This window comes from Desmodus rotundus, unplaced genomic scaffold (genome assembly GCF_022682495.2).
Source record: "Desmodus rotundus isolate HL8 unplaced genomic scaffold, HLdesRot8A.1 manual_scaffold_100, whole genome shotgun sequence".
Taxonomy (NCBI): Eukaryota; Metazoa; Chordata; class Mammalia; order Chiroptera; family Phyllostomidae; genus Desmodus; species Desmodus rotundus.
In genome coordinates, this window is record NW_026527153.1 from 1 (window position 1) to 21,012 (window position 21,012).

The window sequence follows — 21,012 nt, forward strand, 5'->3', positions numbered from 1 at the left end:
GGCTCTCGCCAATGGGAAGCCACGGCGTGCGGCGTGGATCTGGAGGCTGCGCAGCGCGGCGGGCGCGGTTCAGTCGGGCGGCGGCGGTGGAGGTGGAGGAGGATGTGGGCCACGCACGGGCTGGCGGTGGCGCTGGCTCTGAGCGTGCTGCCGGGCAGCCGGGCGCTGCGGCCGGGCGACTGTGAAGGTGCGGCGGGGCCGAAGTCCGCGCGTCGTGGCTGGCCTGGCGCGACGCTGAGCACAACCAAACCATCGAGGGGTCGGGGCTGGAACGGGCGGGGGCGTTGGCGGCCGGTCCCAGCGGGGTCCACCCGAAGAGGGGCCGATCCCGGGACTAGAAAACACTTCGTGAGACTAGATCGTTTTGAAATCTTGTCCTGAAATTGAGATAACGCCGGCGTTTTTGTCTTTTCCCACCGCTGGGCAGAGGCTCTCGGGAGCGGCCGGGGTCAGGAGTCCAGAGGGTGGGCGTGGGCACCTTGCCGGGTCCGGTGGCATTGCGAAGCCGCACCTCGTGGTCCGTTGTGGTATTTGGAAACGAGCAGCATTTGGATCGCTTTTTCCTCAACCTCCACGTTGCCCATTTATGAGGGGTCACAGTGAATCCATCTCAAGGCCACACTCAGTCCCGGCCGAAACTTTATGGAAGAAGCACGAAGGAGCGGTTTGTGGGGCATTCAGTGGTGCTTGTTCCCTGGATGCCCTGGGTGTACCAAGGGACGCCAGCACCTAGGAGCTGGGTTCTGTCCAACTGTGGGCACCAGAGAAAAACCGGTGATGGAAAAATTCACCTCTCCGTGCCTCCTATTACGCCTGCTGACCGAGTTCCCTCCTGGTGGATTGGGCTGCAACTGGGTGATTGCTGAGCATCTCTCTTCTCTCTTTTCCAGTTTGTGTTTCTTATCTGGGAAGATTTTACCAGGACCTCAAAGACAGAGATGTCACTTTCTCACCGGCCGCTATTGAAAAAGAACTTATAAACTTCTGCCGCGAAGCAAGAGGCAAAGAGAATCGGTTGGTGAGTAGCTGGTGACTGGCCCTCTAATCCTCTGCTTCACAGGCCTGGATGAAACGCCCTGCCGGCTCGTCTTGTTCAAGAGGCCTGGGTTGGTTCTGTCGGTGAACCATGTCGGGCTGACTTGCCTTCCTTGCAGTTGTCTTTTTTTATCCTTTTCGTGTTGACTAAGCACCTACTCTGGTTTGGGTACTGGGAATGTGGGGGGAGAAAAGTGACAGGCAAAGAAATGAAGCAGTGGGGTGGGTGTCAGGAGGAGAATGGCCGGTAGGTAGAGGGGACCGCGGGAGTAGTCAGGGACCTCTCCGAGGAAAGGTCGTGCTGTGGTGGGGGAGGAGCATCCTGGGCAGAGGGAACTGCCAGCATGAGTACCCAGGGGCCGAAGGAGCTGGGTAGGTGTGAGGGCGGGAGCCCCAGTGAAGCAGTGCCTTTTTGTAGCTTTAATTTTCCTGGCAGTCTGGTTTGTCTCAGTTTAAAGGTGTGCCTGCTGGTGACTCTTAAACTCACCTGGTGGCTGCCAGCTCTGGGACCGGGCACAAATTTAGAGCTTGGGGCTTAGGCTGAGCGCACCTGACCACCGGGACTGGCGAGGCCTGTGAAAATGAGGCCCTCGCAGAGAAAGAAGATGTGCTGAGATGTCAGCACATTTTGGAGGAGACAGTTCTCGAGTGGCACCTCCTGAAGGCCATTGTCCTTTCTTACTGCAGTGTTACTACATTGGGGCCACAGATGATGCAGCCACCAAGATTATCAATGAGGTGTCAAAGCCACTGGCCCACCACATCCCTGTGGAGAAGATCTGTGAGAAGCTCAAGAAGAAAGATAGCCAGATCTGTGAGCTGAAGTACGGTGAGTGTGGCCAGGCCCTACTGTGCGCGCTCTGTGCTCGGCATTATGGGGTTTGCCTTCTAGCTGGTTGACAAGCTAGAGCCGTTGGGAGCTGTGTGGCTAAATGTGGCAGGTGGTGCTCAGTGGGGTGGGGGGTCCGGATTGGCATTGTAATGGGTAGAGGTCACAATAGGTCCCAAACAGGCAACATTTCAGCAAACTTTGAAGGAGGTGGGGCATTAGCCAAGAGAGTGGAAGAACATGCCAGACAGAGGAACTAGGCAGTGCAAAGGCAGCCCGAGGAATGACAGGTGGATGGGCAGGTCACAGAGGACCTTGCACGTTGGTGAAGGAAGATCTGGCTATTGTGGGCGAGGTTGGGGACATTGGTTTTGGGGGCAGAGAGGGGGTGTGGTCTGACATCCCTTGGGTTTAACAGGCTTGTCCTGGATGCAAACTCTGAAGGCCCAGTGATCATTACCAGTTTGAAAAGAAGAGCTGTGTGCAAGCAGGCGAGCCAGGAGCTGAGGTGCTACCGCACCCCCGAGGGGGTCTCTGGTGGAAAGAGAGTCAGGGCCAGGAAGAGCTGTACTCTGAAATCTCAGCATCACCAACATATTTTACTGTGACTTGAGTGTCCAAAGGCCCGTGTTCCCCAACTTATGTCAAGGATGCCCAGACTTCTGGGAGTGACCCTGGGAGGGGTCGGTTGGCTCAGGGTCTCCCTGTGGTCACAAGCAGTCATGGAGAGTAAGCTACAGACGAGGGCCTGGCTGGGAGACTGGGGCTGCGGGACCTGTCTGCTCTGTCACCCTGGAACTGTCATTCTGCAGTATCTTGACCTCCACCATGACGGTTTAAGAGGCACTTGGGGTTGTGGGAACCACATTCTTCCAGTAAGGGCCCTGTGACTTCCGTCCCTGCCCTGGCGACGCCACATACCTGGTGGACACTGCCACCATGAGATCAGCCTCCTTGCTGAAGAGGCGGCTTCCCCCTGTGGGGGCAGCGGGCACTGACGTGTGTGTGTGTGTGTGTCTGGGACTGTCAGCCCCGTGACCCGCAGGGCTGCTTGTGCAGGGAGTGGTTTGGCCATGCGGGGGGGTCCAGCCTGGCACTGCTGCGGGTCTGTGGCTGCCCCTGCTCAGCTGGTTACTCCCTTGCTCTCTCCTCCAGATAAGCAGATCGACCTGAGCACAGTGGACCTGAAGAAGCTCCGAGTGAAAGAGCTAAAGAAGATTCTGGACGACTGGGGGGAGATTTGCAAAGGCTGTGCAGAGAAGTCCGACTACATCCGAAAGATTAATGAACTGATGCCTAAATACGCCCCCAAGGCAGCCAGTTCGCGGACTGATTTGTAGGCGACCGACCCCTGCTGCACCTGAGGGAAAAAACAGTTCAACTGTGTCTTCCCCAAACAGCGTTTTGTAATTTATTTTTTAGGCTGCCCCCTGACAATGTCAGGTGTGAAGCCTGGAGCTTTCCTGATGATGCTGGCTCTCCAGCACCCCTGGGTGGGGGGGGAGGGGGGTCCACTTCCTTCTGTTGCTGGTTTTCTCTAGGACTTAAAAGTGTGTCTGGGATTTTTTTATTAAAGGAAGAAAATTTCTAGCTGTCCTTGGAGAATTAAAGTGAATACTGAAGTAGGGTCTTACCCCCGTGAAGATCCCACTGGCTTCTCCTTTTCAACTTACAGAGTTTTCAAGTGTATTCCCATGTGTGCCTCAACCAGCAGGCTGGAGGTGCTGGGGTGGGACACAGGCTGAGGCCGTGGGGTTGTGTGGGGCTGCCGGGGGGGGGGGGGGGGGGGGGCCAAGAGGAAGCTGGGCTTGAAGGCCCAGCCCACAGTGGCTCTTGCCCTGGTGAGGGGGGGCTGGAGGCTGCACAGCAGCTTTCGAGGCACAGGGTTGAGTCTGATGCACAAGGGAGGAGCTTCCGTCCAGGCGGAGTGGTTCTCTGCGATGACGGCAGCAGTGACTGCACATGGTCAGTACTGCCATGGTTCGGAAGGTGCTGCTGGCCTGGCTACCCCTCCGCCTTCCAGATCTGGCCATCTACTCACTCGTCCCCGTTTGTGGTCTGCTGGCAGTCCAGGCCTCTTGAGTCCTGATTGGGGTTTTGAATGACCAGCAGGGGTTGGTTTGTACAAAGAGCCACTGAGGCTGCCCTTTGTCTTTACCCAAGACAAGTCCAACACTTGAGGTCCTCAGAGCTTGTCCCCAGACCTGTGGGGTTGGTTCGTGGGAAACCCAAGGGAAGGACTAAGAAGCAGTTCCTTCCAAGGACTTGCTCAGCCCTCCGATTCATTGTGCAGTTCCCAAATCCAGTTTCGCCCCCATAAGGGGCCTCCTACAGCCTGTGTCCAGGGCACTGCGGTTTGGCAGCACGGTGTCGGAGTGGAAAGCAAGACGGTTGAGCCACTTCACAGGCCAAGACTTCCCCGGCTGTGGGAATGAGGTGGGCTGTGAAGATCTGACCTGCGTGGAGTGTCCTGAGCCCATGAAAGGTGCTAGGAAAATCCACTGCTGGAGCCATGAGTCTTACAAGGTGGAGCGAGGAGGCAGCTTGCCACCTCAGGGCCTCCATGGCCACCAGGCCACACTGAACGCCAGAAACAGACCAGCCACCTGAGGGCTGACCCCCATGGTTATCTATGAAAGGGCCAACGCCTTTCTGGAGGCGGGCTTTAGGGTATCGTGCAACGTTACAGGTGTTTCTTATAAGCCTATCCCCCTTGCACCTGTTCTAGCTGCTCCAGGAGCTGCTTTGCGGTTGTGGGAGGAGGAAAGAACTGGGCTCTTCCCCGCCCCACAGTTTATGTGGCTGAAGTCGGGGCAAGTGCTGGGCCTCCAGCACCTCCCTGGCTCGCCTCACTTCACCTCGGAGAGGAGGTTCTGCCTCTGGAGGCGGGTAGGCAGACCCTGGCTAGCGAGAGGTAAGCGTGGCAATTCGTGGTTACCTAATGGACTTGGCCTTCTCTGCGCCCTCGGGGCCGCTCTGGTGGTGCCAACAAGCCTGTTCCCACCCCATAAAGTGCAGGTTTGTCGTCTCTGGTCTCTGGGCCTAAGCCCAGTCCAGTCTCGCTCTCCACATGAATAGCCATGGTCCTCACGACCTGTGGGTGGGGTGGAGGGGAGGCATCGCAGGTGAACCTGACCCCGGGGAATGTCCCCGTTGTGGGCTGTGGGTCCTGGACAGGCCTAGGGAGCGGCAGGCTCCACTCCTCGGGGTTTTCAGTCCTGGACCCCAGTCAGAAGATGCCGTGGTGGAAGTTGGGGTTTATCCCGTAAAAGACCTGCTTGGTCAATGCGTGCAGGTGCTAGCGCCGGGAGCTGTGCGAGACGACCCGGCTGTCGCGAGGACTGAGTTCAACTCAGTCCCAGTCTTGGCCACGTTTGGCCACATGGTGGCGCCAGAGCTCACTGTCCGGTGGCGATCTCCCGCCTCCCTCGGGGTCACATGGCATGGGGTGGCGCAGTCCAATGACGCAACACCGGCACAACCCTAGTCCCGCCCACCACGGGGGTCACGTGGTACGGCCAGCACAGGCTAATAGCGCGACGCCCAGCCCCTGGGCGCCTCTACCGTCCCACCCCGCCGCCGCGCCGAGTCCTTTTGTCCAAGATGGCGGCGCCGGGGGCGCTGCCTCCTCGGCCGCCGCCGCTGCTGCCGCTGTGAGGAACCTGCGGGCCGCCCGCCCGCCCGCCGCGCCGGCGCCATGAAGAGGCAGAGCGAGCGAGACTCGAGCCCGAGCGGGCGCGGCTCGTCATCGTCAGCCAAGCGGCCGCGGGAGCGCGAACGGGAAGCGGAGGCGGGCGGGCGGCGGGCGGCGCACAAGGCCTCGGGCGGCGCCAAGCACCCTGTTCCAACGAGGACCCGCGACAAACCCCGTGGTAGCGGGGGCGGCGGGGGCGGGCATCGTGACGGCCGTGGGGCCGGGGACGCCAATCATCGTCCGAGCAGCGGCCGCTCCTCAGGCTCGGGCGTCGGCGGTGGGGGACGCGGCGGCAAGGCCTCTGGGGACCCGGGCGCTTCAGGCGCCTCGCCCCGTTCGTCTCCATTGCCGCCGCCGCCGCCGCCACCCGGGGCCGAGCCTGCGGGCCCCGGCTCGTCGGCGGCCGCGCCCGAGTACAAGACGCTGCTCATCAGCAGTCTGAGCCCAGCGCTGCCCGCCGAGCACCTCGAGGACCGGCTCTTCCACCAGTTCAAGCGCTTCGGCGAGATAAGCTTGCGCCTGTCACACACGCCTGAGTTGGGCCGCGTGGCATATGTGAACTTCCGGCACCCGCAGGACGCGCGCGAGGCTCGCCAGCACGCCCTGGCCCGCCAGCTGCTGCTCTACGACCGTCCGCTCAAGGTGGAGCCCGTGTATCTGCGCGGCGGTGGCGGCGGGAGCAGCCGGAGAAGCAGCAGCAGCAGCGCCGCCGCCTCCACGCCGCCCCCAGGGCCGCCCGCGCCCACCGACCCGCTCAGCTATCTGCCGTTGCACGGTAGCTACCAATACAAGCAGCGCTCGCTGTCCCCCGTCGCCGCCCCGCCGCTGCGGGAGCCCCGCGCCCGCCATGCTGCTGCCGCCTTCGCCCTGGATGCGGCCGCCGCCGCCGCCGTGGGACTATCCCGGGAGCGGGCCCTGGACTACTACGGGCTCTACGACGACCGGGGGCGCCCCTACGGATACCCGGCTGTGTGCGAGGAGGACCTGATGCCTGAGGACGACCAGCGGGCCACACGCAACCTCTTCATCGGGAACCTGGACCACAGCGTGTCAGAGGTGGAGCTGCGACGGGCCTTTGAAAAGTACGGTATCATTGAGGAGGTGGTTATCAAGAGACCTGCTCGTGGCCAGGGCGGTGCGTATGCTTTTCTCAAGTTCCAGAACCTAGACATGGCCCACAGGGCTAAGGTGGCCATGTCGGGCCGGGTGATTGGCCGCAACCCTATTAAGATTGGCTATGGCAAGGCTAATCCGACCACCCGCCTCTGGGTGGGTGGTCTGGGACCTAACACGTCACTGGCTGCTCTGGCCCGGGAGTTTGACCGCTTTGGGAGCATTCGGACTATCGATCATGTCAAAGGGGACAGCTTTGCCTACATCCAGTATGAGAGTCTGGACGCAGCCCAGGCCGCCTGCGCTAAAATGAGAGGCTTTCCCTTGGGTGGTCCAGACCGCAGGCTGCGTGTGGATTTTGCCAAAGCCGAGGAGACTCGGTATCCCCAGCAATACCAGCCCTCTCCCCTCCCTGTGCATTATGAGCTTCTCCCGGATGGGTATACCCGGCACCGAAACTTGGATGCCGATCTGCGGGTGCGTGATAGGACGCCCCCACACCTCCTGTACTCAGACCGAGACCGGACCTTTTTGGAAGGGGACTGGACCAGCCCCGGTAAAAGCTCTGACCGCCGAAACAGCCTGGAGGGCTACAGCCGCTCGGTGCGCAGCCGGAGTGGGGAACGCTGGGGAGGAGATGGGGACCGGGGCCTGCCCAAGCCCTGGGAGGAGAGGCGGAAGCGGAGGAGCCTTTCCAGTGACCGTGGGAGGACAGCGCACTCTCCTTACGAGGAGCGGAGCAGGACCAAGGGTGGTGGGCAGCAGGCCGACCGGGGCTCCGACCGCACTCCTGAGCGCAGCCGGAAGGAAAATCACTCCAGCGAAGGGACCAAGGAGTCAAGCAGCAACTCCCTCAGCAACAGCAGGCACGGGGCTGAGGAACGGGGACACCACCACCACGAGGCTCAAGACTCTTCCCACGGGAAGAAGACACGCGAGAGCGAGCGCAATCATCGGACCTCTGAGGCTGAGCCAAAGCCTCTAGAAGAGCCAAAACACGAGACCAAAAAGCTCAAAAATCTTTCAGAGTACGCCCAGACACTGCAGCTGGGTTGGAACGGGCTTCTGGTGTTGAAAAACAGCTGCTTCCCGACATCTATGCACATCCTTGAGGGGGACCAGGGGGTGATCAGCGGTCTCCTCAAAGACCACACTTCTGGGAGTAAGCTGACGCAGCTGAAGATTGCGCAGCGCCTTCGGCTGGACCAGCCCAAGCTTGACGAGGTCACGCGGCGCATCAAGCAGGGGAGCCCCAACGGCTACGCGGTGCTGCTAGCCACGCAGGCCACCCCCAGCGGGCCTGGCCCTGAGGGGGTGCCCATGGTGGAGCCAGGCCTCCAGAGGCGCCTTCTCAGGAACCTGGTCTCCTACTTGAAACAGAAGCAGGCGGCGGGGGTCATCAGCCTGCCGGTGGGAGGGTCCAAGGGCAGAGACAGCACGGGCATGCTGTACGCCTTCCCGCCCTGCGACTTTGCACAGCAGTACCTCCAGTCGGCACTGAGGACACTGGGCAAGCTAGAGGAAGAGCACATGGTGGTAGTTATAGTGAGAGACACTGCCTAGCCCAGCCTGTCCCGTCACAAAAGCAGTTATTTTGGAATCTGACCCCCGCCTCTATCCTCCCCCCTCGGTTTGAATTTTCTGCTGGGTTGTTTTGGTTCATTAGGTTGGGGACCCAAGTCCTGTCCCCTGCCGAAACTAAGTTCTTCGGTTTGGGGGTTTTTTACAGGGATGAGACGGGACTCCTGTCATGCTGATTTCTAGTGTACGAGATACTGTCTGCTGTGTTCTGTATTTTTTTATTTTTTGACTAACTGTACGGAAAGTTGTCAGTAAAGCCTTTGTCAGAGGATGGATTTTTAATCCTGTTCAGAGTTCTGGTTCAATCGAGTTTTTCTCAAAGAGGGAAGCCCTCTCCCACTGCGTGCACCAAGCGTCCCGTGCCACCTTCCTAGCCCTGTGCATCTCCGAGCCCCCGCTGCAGCAGCGGCTGCCCGCCCTGCGCTGTGCGGGCCGAGTCGGGACAGCTCGCGCTGGCTTGGGGTCTCGGCTGCGGGCTGCGGGCTGCGGGCGGTGGGCTTCAGCGTGTGCTCCGGCCTCGCCCTGCCAGCCTGCCAGGGCTCACGCAACGGAAGGGGCGCATGCGCCTACAGTCCAGCCGGGCAGCTGCAGTGGTTTTTGGTCTTGGTGGTTCTCCCTTAAACAACGTGTGTCCGTCAGTTTGAGCTGTAGCTGTGGGACAGAGCACCCAATCCGAAGGCCCTTTTGAAAGCAGGTGGTCTTGGCAGCTGTGTGCTCTTGTAGGGAGAGCAGTTGGTATTGGTGCCCGGGGGTCTTGGTGCCACGGATCCACGCGGACTCCCTCTTGTTCAGCTTTCCGTCTCGCCTTAATGCGGCCACCCAGGGACATGCAGTTGGAGACAGCTGCCTCAGACTCCAGGGACAGTTGAGGCCAAATGCTGGAATGGAGAGTGGGAGGCAGCTTTCCTTGCTTATTCTTCAACTTGGTGAATTCTGGCTCTTCCTTTGGTTGTTCAAAACTGTTGTGTCAACGTGGAGGTCTGTGCGGAGTCCCTGGAGCCTGGTGGGGGACACTGCGTCCCTGGTCTGCACCGTGTTGTGCCGCAAGGAGCGCAGCAGGTGAGGGACGTGCTGACATAACTTCCTCAGGTGCCAGGTGAGAATGCCAAGGCCTCTGGTCCAGGCACCCCTGAGGAGGTGGAGACCCCTGGGAGATCCGGCCTCTGGGGAAACAAGGCCCGTCTCAGAGGTGTCGGGCAGTGTTAGAGCTCACAGCCATTCAAGTCAAGCTGGAGGGACACAGGCCATCCTGGAGCTGGGAGGGAAAGGCGCCTTGAATGAGCGTTAAATTGCTATCACGTCTCTGACAAGCTAGCGTGGCCAGCACTGGCAAATGAAGCCAGTGGGACACAGCAATTGTCAGCACAGAACACCACCATTGAACGTTTCGGTTGCTGGTTTGGGTGTTCCGGAAGGGTCCTTGTCAGGACAGTGGGACCTCTCGGCTCCACTGGCCGCACCAAGCGCTCCCCACAGCCAGCTCGCTGCTGTGAAGGTGACAGCTAGGTGGTTTTGAGGGAGACAGCTGGGAGATGGAGCCTGAAGCTGCCTCTCCCCAAGGACAGTACGAGAGGTGTCTTTGAGACCTTGGAGATTTTGAATAAACAGGGAAGGTGCCTGGGGAAGCACCACGCTCTGGGCTTCAGCTGGTGCTCACAAGAGAATCAGCGAGTTCATAACAAAACGTTAACACAAGGAGAGAAGTGTCCAACGTGTCCACCGGTTTGTACCTGAGCCGTGGCCACCACTGCCAGGTAGCTGAGGACATCCGTGGGGGCCCAGCAGGCCACGGCCACACCATTCCAGGGCAAGAGCAGGCTTCCTCTCGTTCAGGGCAAGTGACGGAGGGCTGGCTTCAAGGCACACTGCAGGGCCTCCCACACACCACGGCAAATGCCAGGTCACGGGCCAGAGCTGCCTTGCAGGGTGCCTTCCGAGTGAGTGCTCGGCCCCGAACACTATACCCCCCAGCCTTCCCAGAACAAGCCTAGAAAATCTGGTTGAAGACACTTTTCAACCTTTGTTCTGTCCGTGCTGCTTCAGGGATAGGGGTTCTCTGGCCCCCAGAAGAACTAGTTTTAGTGAAGAACCACAGCCTGTTCCCCAGGCTGCCTTCTCCACCACGTCCTTCCTTCGACTCACGATGCAGCAGGTTCTGTAACTGCTCAGAAAGGCCGTGTCCAGCACTAACTAGTGACACCCTCAGGTGCTCAGGGCCCCAGAGAGAAAATGCTGTAAGGGCAGGCGTCCAGTGCCTCCCCCCTGGGGTCTGGGTCCTGCCTAGGGTGGCGCCTAACGCAAAATCGGCATGAGTAGAGCCCGCCTGTGGTGGTTTGCTGCCTCTCTGGGTGTGCTCTCCCCCGTGACTGGCCCTTGGGCCCTGGGAGAAAGGCAGGGGCCCACGATGCCTTAGGCGCCCTCAGGGTTCATCCCTGTGGGCATGTTGTCAAGTCAACCAGGATTCTGCTTTGTTGCTGGAGGTCCCCTCTGCCTGGGAGAGCCGCGGGTGCTCCCAAGAGCTCCGGATGGAGTTCAGGGAGACAGCGGCTTGGTTAACTACTGCAGTGTAGTGCTTTTACTATTTCTTTTAACCCATTTTTCTTCTAATCCATTCAGCACCAGCAAACTAGTCTACTGGTTAGGTGTTAGCAACCTATTTGAGCTGAGGCATGAAGCAACTTAGGAGCTGAGACCTCTGCTCTGTAGAGGACCAAGAGGCGCCTGTGCGACACAGGCCTGCTTCCGTGTGTGACAGATTGTGTGGTGCTCCGAAGCCAAGCAGGGCCTTAGTAGCCCCTGGTGAGTTTTGGCCATCTTGTCTTGTCTTGTCTACTTCCCATCCAAATGTGCCCCTCTTCTCTGAGCTGCCTGCCTACTGTGACAGTGACCAAGCAGCTCTCAGTGACTTGGGCAAACTCAAAGGAAGAGGGGGACTAAGGGGCTCCTATTAGGGTGGGAAGGGGGGAGGGGGCTGAGGGTGACGTGAAGCACCTGGGGTAGCCCCTAGCGGTAGCACAGTTTACCGGAGGCCAGTTTTAGGGGCCTCTGAAGTGTCCGCACACCCAGCCTGACCAAGCCCCAGTTGCCCCTAAACTGCCAGAACTGCAGAACCGTCCAGGCCACTGTAACACTGCCTTTCAGGGGGCGCACCGCATCGCCCACCTACAGACACGGCCAAAATGCTTCCGCTCTTTAGCTTTGGCAGCTCGTCCCTCCAAAATGTCCCAGGACCCCTAACTGTATTATAGCTCCACCAGCCCCGTGCTCTGGAGCCCAGGGACGGAGGCGTGGCCACAGTGGGCAATGCCCTGGGCGGCCCCCGCGAGTGCTCTTACCGGGAGCAGACGCTAGGACTAAGCTACTTTTCTCCCCAGAGTGCATTTTTGGGCAGAAGGTGTCCTCACCGCCGCCCTGGACCGCCTCTCGGAAGGCCCCTTCACTGCCTGGCCTAGAGCTGCAAGGAAAGGGAGGACAGGGAAAGGCCGTAAACAAAGACAGACTTGTAGTTTATTTTGTGTTTTTTAAAATAAATACACTTTACATTAAAGAAAAAGGCCTTTGATTTGTAATTTCCACACTGGGGAGAAAGGGAAGAAAAAAGAGGTTTCTTGAAAAACTGAAGGACAAAGAAAAATAGAGGGAGTGAACTCATATCCTAAGTTCCCTCAACTCCACAGACCAGTGTCCGCGCGCCCTTGCCGCCCACGCCGGGAAGCAGGGCGAGTCTAGGCGTTCGCCCGCCGGCGGACAGAGCCTTGCTCCCACCTCTGGCACCGAGGAAAACAAAGCAACCTGACAGCATATGAGGCAACAAAACAGGTTAAAAAATCATATATTATATTTATAATAAAATATTCTTAATCCTTATCAATTTAAGAAACCACGATTTTTCCTCTTCATTTAAATACGTATGTAAAAATGCCTCTATATTGTTCTTTAGACGCCATTTTCTTCCATAGAAAGTGAAGTGGGACAAGGACCTGGTGGATATAAGTTCATACCCTCGATTATAAATGCCTGGGTTTTTTTTTTTTTTTTTAAGTTTTCTAAAAAACTATTTCTTGTTCTTTAAGTAAAGGACATTATACAAAGAAAATATATTGTGAAATAACCCCAGAGACTTTTTTTTTCCCCCTTGAGGAAAGCTATGTCCATCCTGGGAAGGGGAAGCAAACCGGGGCCCGACCCCTGCTGTCTCCTGTGGTGGTGACTCGTGAAGCGTCCTTGGGTCCCAGGGAGACTCGGCCACAGTCCTGAATGCAGGCCACGCAGTTCCTTAACAGGCACAGCCCTGGGAGGAAGGGGAGGGAAGATGTTCTGAATTCATTTGACTCAGTTTCTCGCCTGCCAAGAACCTTCCACGTGGCGATGGCTCCTCACTCATTCAGAGATAAGATGATGTCGTCTTCCAGATCGGAGTTGTCCGAGCTGTCAGCTGAAAGGTAAGCAAACGGAGAGGCCAGGTTAGGCCCTGGGCGTACAGGAAGCGTTCAGGAAGAACACCTGGGCATGCGCACACACTTAGGTCTCAGTGAGGCTAATTACCTTTTCCAAAAGAGGAAAACACATCAATTAACTAACTCCTTGCAGCTGGCTCTGGAGAACATACTACTTGGCAACAGTGGTCACCCCTGGGACCTCTTGCTCTCACCTTTTGAAAGGACCTGGATGTGGTGACCTCTGATTTCCAGAGGTCCGTGCTGCCTTGGAGGCCCTAAAGGGACTAGGCAATACCCTCCACAACCCCCCCAACCCAAGCTTCTGTTTGTGGTGCCTTCAATGGCTGTGAAGGGGCAGGGCTGCAGGGGTGAGCCCCCCCACCCCCGGCCTCTGGAGTCTCAGGGGTGAGCACAGGCCTGCTTGAGCTCAAGACAGAGAGAGATTTCTCTTAACTCTGTAGCCACTCTCCTCAAAAGAGCTCATAGAGGCAGAGACAGTCACCCTAGGATTCAGTCCTCTCAAATTTCTGAATGTAATCTGCAGGGAATAGGTTCCCCGGGCGGGGGGGGGGGGGGGGGGGGCGCGGGCTGGCTCCCAAGGACTCTAGTCTTTGCTGAGTGAAGAAGTTGGGGAAGGTCTCCATGCCCACTTTGATGACAGCTCAGGAAGCTGAGATGACTCTAACCAGGGCCCCGGGAGGAGGGCAGACCCTGACCTGCGGCCCTGCAGGTGCCCACAGCTCTGGGGCTCTGGGGCTCCCCCGGGAGAGGTGACGGTGCCTGGTCCCACGCGAGCCTGTGTCAGCCTTCCCAGATACTGAGACTGCCTGGGGAAGCCGAGGAAAAACAGCATGTTCCCAAACTTCCTTTCATTCACTACGATCTCCTTCAGGGAGAAAACCGAAATGGATAAAGTAAAACCAAGAAAAGCATGGCCATGACTCAGGAAAGTCCTAAAAATAAGCCAGAGATGGCTGGAAAAACCAGTGGTTCTGGGTCAGAAAGGGCATGACGTGACCTGCCTTTACTGGTGAGGAGGGAGATGCAGCGGAGAACTGAGCTCACAGAGCTGACCCGACAGCCGCCTCGGCTCCTTGCTGCCAGCACTTCCCACATGCCCACGGCTGAGCTCTGGGAGCCAACGCCAGACCCACCTACCCAAGACCTGGGTGCCCCTCAGCTGTGTAGCCACTAAGAGTCTCAACAACTCGGCCTTGCATCCAGGACTGTAAGGCGGCTGGATAAGCATCATGTCACAACCTTCCTTAAGCAGGGGAGTCAGCTGCAGGGTCTGACAGAGCCTCAGGGCTTGGACACCAGCTCCCCTGCAGGTGTTCAGGCACGAGCACTTGCTTCTCACCCTCCCAGTGCAGTGCCCAGAAAACCCTGGTCAGGCCCTCTCCTTCCGAAGGCCCTGGGGCAAAGGCAGGCTAGTGTAATGACACTACATGTGCAACACTGAACTCGTTGCTCTAAAACACGGGCTCTGGGGGGCAGCACCGACCTCAGAGTCGGGGCTCTGCCTCAGCAATCCAGCACTGGGCGAGGCAGGCAGGAGGAGTGCAGGGGCTGGTCGTCTCCCGTCTGGATGGCTCTCCTCGCACCCTGAGGGCTCGCCTCTGTGGACGGTGTGTGTGTGAGGCACAGCACCAGCCCGCCGAAGGTGCGGGAGAGTGCGCCCCTGCTCTTGTGCGTGGCCGTGGGTCTCTCTCAAACAGCAATGGAGTACATGCTGTGGATGCCCCCACTTTGTCACCACCTCCGTTCTAGAGCCCAAGCTAAAATGGCTTCAAATCATCATCTGTTAGGGCATTTCTACATCACAGACCTTTCCACCAAGTTAAAGTAGCATTCTCGTGGCTGATAGAATTAATGTTTCCCAGGCTGTCCTGGGCTAGGAGTGAAAGACTTCCTAAGCAGTAAAGGCTAAAGGAGGCAGGAACTACATAGGCCGAATACAGTGAGTGGCTTTACAATGCAGTCAGGAATGGGGAGATCAGTGACACCCCCCGTTGGGTGCATCACCCCCAGCTGCTCCGTGAGCCTGCACTGCTGCTTGTACCTGAAGGGAGATGGAACTCGTGCCCAGCATCACTACTCAGGCGACAGGAAGGCTCAGTGAAACTTGCCCTGGTATCCTCAGTGCTGCCACGTGCCCCTTGCCCCTCTCACCTGGCTGGGCTCTGACCGTGGCTAGGGACAATGCAAGTCGTCTCGTCTCCGCTGCATCACCTCAACCTCCACAAGGGAGGATGGAAGCTGGTTCAACATCAGGTGGGCAGATGGAAGGCACTGCCCCCCAGCCCTGCAGGCGGCGAGAGCAGCCTCCCCCACGCCGCCTCTCCCGTGCTCACCACACCAACGATTAGACAACCAAACATGTAAAGACGCTCGCGCCTGTCGGGCCCAGGCCAGCACAGTACAGTCTTTCCATGATGATGTGAACATTCTGTTTTTTGTGCTGCTCAATACAACAGCCACGTGAGGCTACTGAGCACTTGAAACGTGAACATGGAAATGAGGAACAAATTATTAAACTGTGTGCATTAAAATTTTAATGGCCACACATGGTTCGTGGCTACTGTATTCGGTATAATACCGTGGCTGCGAGGATGCTGGCCTGGTTAGCTACACAAGAAACGACCAAACGTCACGGGGAGTGCCCCTGGTCAGGCAGGGCAGCACTAGGGGGAGCCAGGACCACAGCAAGCACGAGTGTGTCAACAGGGACACGCCACTGAGACACTGTCAAATGTGTCCTCTGGAAACACTTGAGTCCAGCTGCAAATTGGAGCTTTTTCTTTCTAACTTGGGGTGGGGGGTGGGGGGAGGAAAGAACAAAACATACAAAGCCAAAGAAACTCTGTCCCCTGGCCTTTAAGGCAAAAGCAGACAGGAAAGGGCTCCTCCACAAGAGGGCTCTTGTTGCTTGAGAACTTGAGGAAGGAGCAGATACAGAGGTGCCAGCTCTGCCCTTGGAAAGAACTGTACTCAGGCCTTCGTTTGGAGGCTTGCCCTCCAAACAGCCACAACCATGAACTTGCGTCCGTCTCTGGCTGCTTTCACCACGCAACAGGAGAGTTGAGAAGCTGCAACAGTGACCATATGGGCTGCAAAGTGTGAAGCAGGGGCTGTATGGCCTTTACAGAAAACACTTGCCAGCCTGTTTTTAAGCTAAGGGATAACAGCTGTTTGATTCCGTAGCCTGATGGGAGAGCAGAGGATGGAGATGGGAAACTGCTTTCCCACAAGGGGCCAATTAAGGGGCACAGAACCCTGGAGTGGCTTCCACACTGGGCTGGGCTGGCACAGGGAAGGCACCCCTCCCTTTGTGCCAAGGCTCAGCCCTGTGGGCAGTCCTGGACTTACTGTCCCCCAGGATCAGTTCCACTTCCTCGTCTGCATCAGAGTCTTCATCCTCCCCGTCCTCTCCCTCCTCTAGAAGGTTTGCTAGCTCCTCGTCAGAGGGAGAAAAGTCATTGTCCCCATCCTCCCCTGCGTTCTCATTGTTGTCATCTTCCTCCAGCTCCGCTTCCAGCAACTGGTCAGTGTCAAGATCATCTAGATCATCGGTGTCATCGTCATCTTCATCGTCATCTTCTTCCTCCTGTTCCTCCTCTTCCTGGTAAGAGAGCATTAGATCCATTAGGACACACACACAGAGGCCTGACCCACAAGGGCCACCTGGGAGTCTTCCCTCCTTCCCCAAGGATGGGAGGGAGCTGTCCATAGAGAGAGTGGCAACTGAGGTTAGCACAGGCTTCAGGGGCCAGCAGATTCATCAGTGAAGGCTGAGACAGGCACGTACATGTCCCCCAAGACAACTGACAGCACCCCTTAGACAAGGGTGACTAATCACTGCACAAAGGCATTAGTAGTCACGCAGCCCTAGCTTTACAGAGGTCTCTGCCATCAACATCCTAGATTCCTAACTAAACCCCAGAGGGGCTCCTCGCTCTCCTCCATCAACCAAATCAAGTGAGAAATGAGGCACTGGAACGAAAGCTTCTACACCTGGACCTACCTGTTCTCCTACCTAACAAAGCAAAGAAAACCACTGCTGAGTCATCAGCTCCTGAGCCCTTCAAGTTCTTGCCCTCAGTCTTGCCCAAGGACCTGGTAGCTGTGTGACACTGCTGTCGTGAGTATTCAACAACCTGAACCATCCCACACGCCAGACCACCACCGAACAGGACAGACCACCCACTCTCTGTTCTAAGCCACACACACCATATGGGCCAGAGAAACTGTCCAAACTTTCATTCTGAAGAGAACTTCCCACAGGTGGGAAAACTACCAGAAAATTAAATACCTGCTTCTAGGTGCCCTGAGCTTGGTAAATGACACATTCTAGCATCTGCCGCAGATTTAGACTTTGCACTAGTATCCAAATTGTCCCCCTTCAAATGCTTAAAGAGAGGACACAACACTTCTTTGCTTTGATAAGGATGACAGGTGTTTCCAAATGTGACCAACATTCCTACTCACTCACTCATCCTCCTGCTCAAACATGAACTATCAGCCTTGCTAGCGGGAAAAGATTCTAATTTCTGCAATGATAAAATGTAAAACTCATTTAATACACCAGTCTAGTCAAGGACAGAACAAGCCCAACGTAAGCAGAAAACATTACAACATTTTAATTCTAAAACCAGACTCAAGGCACACCTAAACCCTCCCTACCCGCTCCACGCTTCTCCATCCGGCGGGTGAAATCTCCAGGTATCTTGTACTTCTGCCACGCGTGGCTCAGCACACAGTCCCCCACCGTTTACAGTGTAGTCCAAACCCGAGCCTCCTCACTGTCTGCATACTTCAATGTGTCACATTTTGTAAAACTTAAAACTTCTGCTTTTCCTCCTTTGGACATTTGTTCCAGGTGTTAACTATCCTGAAAAGCTCATTTCGGAGTCAAAAATGCTTGCATTTTTCTCTCCTCAGTGGCAGAATTTAATTCACATACGCTTTAAACTTCTAGGAGGAAACAAAGCCTTTCGGGTGTCGCTGAGCAGGCCCACAGCAGCTGGGCCGCCGCTCCCGGGCGGGGGCGGGGGTACTCAGGAGACAGGGCGTGCAGTGTCCCGTTCCCAAAATGGAGTGGAGAGACGAGGAGCATTACTCCTCTGTTTTTTTAAACATAAACAAAGTTAGCTATAATTAGTTAAAAAGTATTGGCTTTCAAAATTTAGAAACAATTATCAATTACTAATCTTTGGTTGTGTAATTTTCCTAAAAGCCAATATCAAAGTTGACTGAACTGATTTTTAAAAGCAACACAGATGCCAAAATTCCGACGGATATAATATGAGCTTCGGTAAGTGACTGGCTTATCGCTGCTCTCATCAAATGCTGAAGGCAGGCAGACTAGCAGCCCCAGGAACCAAATGAGATTGATGGCTGTCAAATACAATAAAATAATGGTACCATTCATTCCTTCCTGTTAATCTCCAAATTTATTTAAACATAAGGGCAGCCCCGACTGGTGTGGCTCAGTGGATTGAGCACCAGCCTGTGAACCAAAGAGTCAGAAGTTAGATTCCCAGATTAGGGCACAAGCCTGGGTTGCAGGCCAGGTCCCCAGTAGGGGGCGCTCAAAAGGCAACCACATGTTGATGTTTCCCTCCCTCCCCCTCTCTAAAACATAAATAAAACCTTTTAAAATAAACATAAGGGCAAAAGACAACCACTTTCAGGTTATGTACGTTTTATCTCAAGCTTTTAAAGCAAATAAAACCATTTTACACTGAACCATTTTATCAGATGTCAGCTGACCACTCAGGCAGCCTCCAAGTTTATTTTGCTAAGGTGAAAAGGCAAATTCAAAAGGTGTTGACCACAGCTGCCTGCATTCCTGAGCCATTTAAGTCACACCTGCAACATCTGAGAAGACCTGAGAGCAGATATCCAGACCAGGACAAAACTTTAAATAGAAAATGATTCATGAAAATGAAGGCTCTAGTTTTACAATTAGGTGAAGCACACAAAGCAAAGTGAGTTTAAAAAAAAAAAAAAAAGCCAGCACAAGGTAGAAGTGGTGCGGAGCCCTGGCTGGTGTGGCTCAGGGGATTGAGCACTGGCCTGCAAACTTAAAGGTCGCTGGTTCAATTCCCCAGCAAAGCTCATCTCTGGGTTGCAGGCCAGGTCCCAAGCTGGAGGCAGGGCATGAGAGAAGCAACCAATGTTTCTCTCCCTTTTTTTCTCCCTCCCCTCCCCTCTCTGAAAGTAAACTCATTCATTTTTTTTTTAAAAAGTGCTGGGGAGAAATATGATGGAGACAGTAAATACAGCAAAACATGACAGCATGATTCTAGGAGGTCATGTGAATCAACAGAACTAAAAGGAAACTTACTTAAATAGATACGGTCTTATCCCACTAACATCTCTAAATCAAAAATCAGAGAACCGCGGTCTTAAGGGTAAAATGGTTTCAAATGGGTAGCCTCCAAATGAAAAGCCCCAGGTGACCCATAAGGACTGTGGTATTGATACGCAAGCACGAAACGCGCTTTGATCCTGAGAAATCCAGAAGCAACGCTCACTCGCCCACACTGCACACCCACCCCACACACCCATTCTTCTCCAAGCTAGACGCATGCAGGCTCTCCCACACACTGGGTCCTCAGGCCACGCGTCAGGGCCCTCTTGAGCCTGCTGCTCTCTTGTCCGTACCGAGGAAGCTGCTCTGTCCTTCCTGCATCAGAGCCAGAAGCCCTGATGACCGCTCTAACCCCCCTTCTAATAGCTTTCTCCCTGAACCTCTCAGAAGGAAAGTTAATAGAACCACAGAAAAAGAATCAGTCTTTTCTCTGACCCAGGCTCCCTGCAGAGGGTGGCAGGAGGCAGAGAGGGACCATTAGGTTGTTCCTTTATGGTGATCCCTTGCTTTCACAGGCAGCCACCAAAGGGTCACCTGTCATCACTCCATATCCGCAAGAATGAGGCCAACCCCAAGGGTAGCCCTCTTAACTCCCAGGGTATCCAGGGCACTGCTAACTTCCTTACACGACCTCCTCCTCGAAGACAGGCACTGGGTGTCATATGAACCCAGGTGAGAGTCCCCAGAGAATACTGCCCACAACCTCAAAAACTACAAGGATGTGAGAGGGCAGGGGTAATGGTATTGATAAAGCAGTTTTTGCTTCAGATTTCTAGTTCATAACCCTGACCTCTCCTGCTGAGTTCACAGTCAAGATCACGGCTTTCAACTTCATACTGAAACTCCTAATAATGCAATAAGACAAGAAAAGGAAATGAAGGGTACACAGATTGGGAAGAAAGAAATAAAACTGACTTTTTTGAAGATGAAATGATTGTCTAAATATAAAATCCAAAAAAACTGAAAAAGAAAAAACAAAAACATGGAACTATTAAGCAATTATAATAGGGTTGTAGGATACTATGCTAATTTACAATCTTTCCTATATACCAGTAATAAGTGGAAAATAAAATTAAAAATTATCATTTACATTAGCACCCATAAAAATGAAATACTTGAGTATAAATCTAACAAAATACGTACAAGATCTACATGAGGAAAACTACAAAACTGGTGAAAGAAATCAAAGAACTAAATAAAAGTGGAGACACACTCCGTTTGTGAACAGGAAGGCTCAGAACGCCAGGATGTCAGATCTGCCAAACTTGATCTATAGGTTATGCAATTCCAATAAAAGTCTGAGCGAGTTATTCTGTGGACATCAATAAACTGATTCCAAAGTTTTTTAATGAGAAGCAAAAGACACAATAACCTACACAATATTGAAAGAGAAGGACAATGTTGGAGAAGAATTAGTGCAGCACTAATAAAATGCATGTTCAGCCAGCTGGAACGTTCCACAGGAGACAGGAGAGGTCAAGAGAGCACACCCAGGGTGGTTAGGGGAGTCTCTGCATCTCAGCCGTAGGACCACAGGGGAAGGAGTCCTCGGCGACTAGAGGACACACTGCAGGCTTGTGACCCGTGCAGCCTGACAGTGGCCCACACATCCAAACCTTAAGTGGACAGAGCAAAACACCCCTGTTTAGTCAGTACTAATGCTGTCAGAGGAAAGCATGGGTCATCAACCATAGTGTCAGACTTCACCTAAAAAATACTTGTAAAATTACCATTTTCAAAAATTGTTGCTTTTAAAAAATTCTTTTAAATCTTAATCAAGTACAAGCTATTTGGGGAGGATGTGAACAGAAGTTATTCCACTAGCCCTAACCAGTGAGCATGATTTAGCAAAGAAGAGGGGAGAGAGAGGCCAGAACAATGGCAGAGCAGAGGAAAGGGTGCTTCCTCGCCTCCTGTGGCTGCCCTGCTCCTCGCCCAGAGCACC

General features: G+C 55.0%; 3 protein-coding genes and 1 long non-coding RNA gene across 5 annotated transcripts in view; 3 read left to right on the plus strand and 1 right to left on the minus strand.

Moving 5' to 3' along the window:
• The first annotated feature begins 29 nt into the window (after nucleotides 1–29).
• Nucleotides 30–3,460, plus strand: MANF (mesencephalic astrocyte derived neurotrophic factor). The gene is made up of 4 exons (XM_053917695.2): nucleotides 30–187; nucleotides 891–1,018; nucleotides 1,723–1,864; nucleotides 3,020–3,460. The coding sequence occupies exons 1-4, from the start codon at nucleotides 103–105 to the stop codon at nucleotides 3,202–3,204; spliced, it is 540 nt and encodes a 179-aa protein (XP_053773670.2). The 5' UTR covers nucleotides 30–102; the 3' UTR covers nucleotides 3,205–3,460.
• A 1,942-nt stretch (nucleotides 3,461–5,402) lies between these two features.
• Nucleotides 5,403–8,545, plus strand: RBM15B (RNA binding motif protein 15B). Its single transcript, XM_045199647.3, has one exon. The coding sequence runs from the start codon at nucleotides 5,562–5,564 to the stop codon at nucleotides 8,232–8,234; it is 2,673 nt and encodes an 890-aa protein (XP_045055582.2). The 5' UTR covers nucleotides 5,403–5,561; the 3' UTR covers nucleotides 8,235–8,545.
• Nucleotides 8,546–11,745: 3,200 nt separating this feature from the next.
• The window catches only part of DCAF1 (DDB1 and CUL4 associated factor 1), a 53,026-nt gene continuing 43,759 nt past the window's right edge, over nucleotides 11,746–21,012 (minus strand). For both annotated transcript variants that reach the window (XM_024565689.3, XM_024565690.4), the window contains exons 23-24: nucleotides 16,061–16,313; nucleotides 11,746–12,687 (exon numbers count right to left, since the gene is read on the minus strand). In XM_024565689.3, the coding sequence (XP_024421457.2) occupies nucleotides 12,629–12,687; nucleotides 16,061–16,313 (312 nt within the window). In that variant the 3' untranslated portion in view covers nucleotides 11,746–12,628. The remainder of the gene's footprint in view (nucleotides 12,688–16,060; nucleotides 16,314–21,012) is intronic.
• On the plus strand, nucleotides 12,606–18,276 carry LOC139440627 (uncharacterized). The gene is made up of 3 exons (XR_011650821.1): nucleotides 12,606–12,694; nucleotides 16,218–16,316; nucleotides 16,616–18,276. It is a non-coding gene; the product is annotated as an uncharacterized lncRNA (long non-coding RNA).

Excerpts from the sequence above, each read along its gene's own strand:
- MANF (XM_053917695.2), top strand. The coding sequence starts at position 103 with ATGTGGGCCACGCACGGGCTGGCGGTGGCGCTGGCTCTGAGCGTGCTG. Across the intron at positions 188-890 it reads GCGGCCGGGCGACTGTGAAG|TTTGTGTTTCTTATCTGGGA; the intron begins GTGCGGCGGGGC and ends TCTCTTTTCCAG. Across the intron at positions 1,019-1,722 it reads GAGGCAAAGAGAATCGGTTG|TGTTACTACATTGGGGCCAC; the intron begins GTGAGTAGCTGG and ends TTCTTACTGCAG.
- RBM15B (XM_045199647.3), top strand. The coding sequence starts at position 5,562 with ATGAAGAGGCAGAGCGAGCGAGACTCGAGCCCGAGCGGGCGCGGCTCG.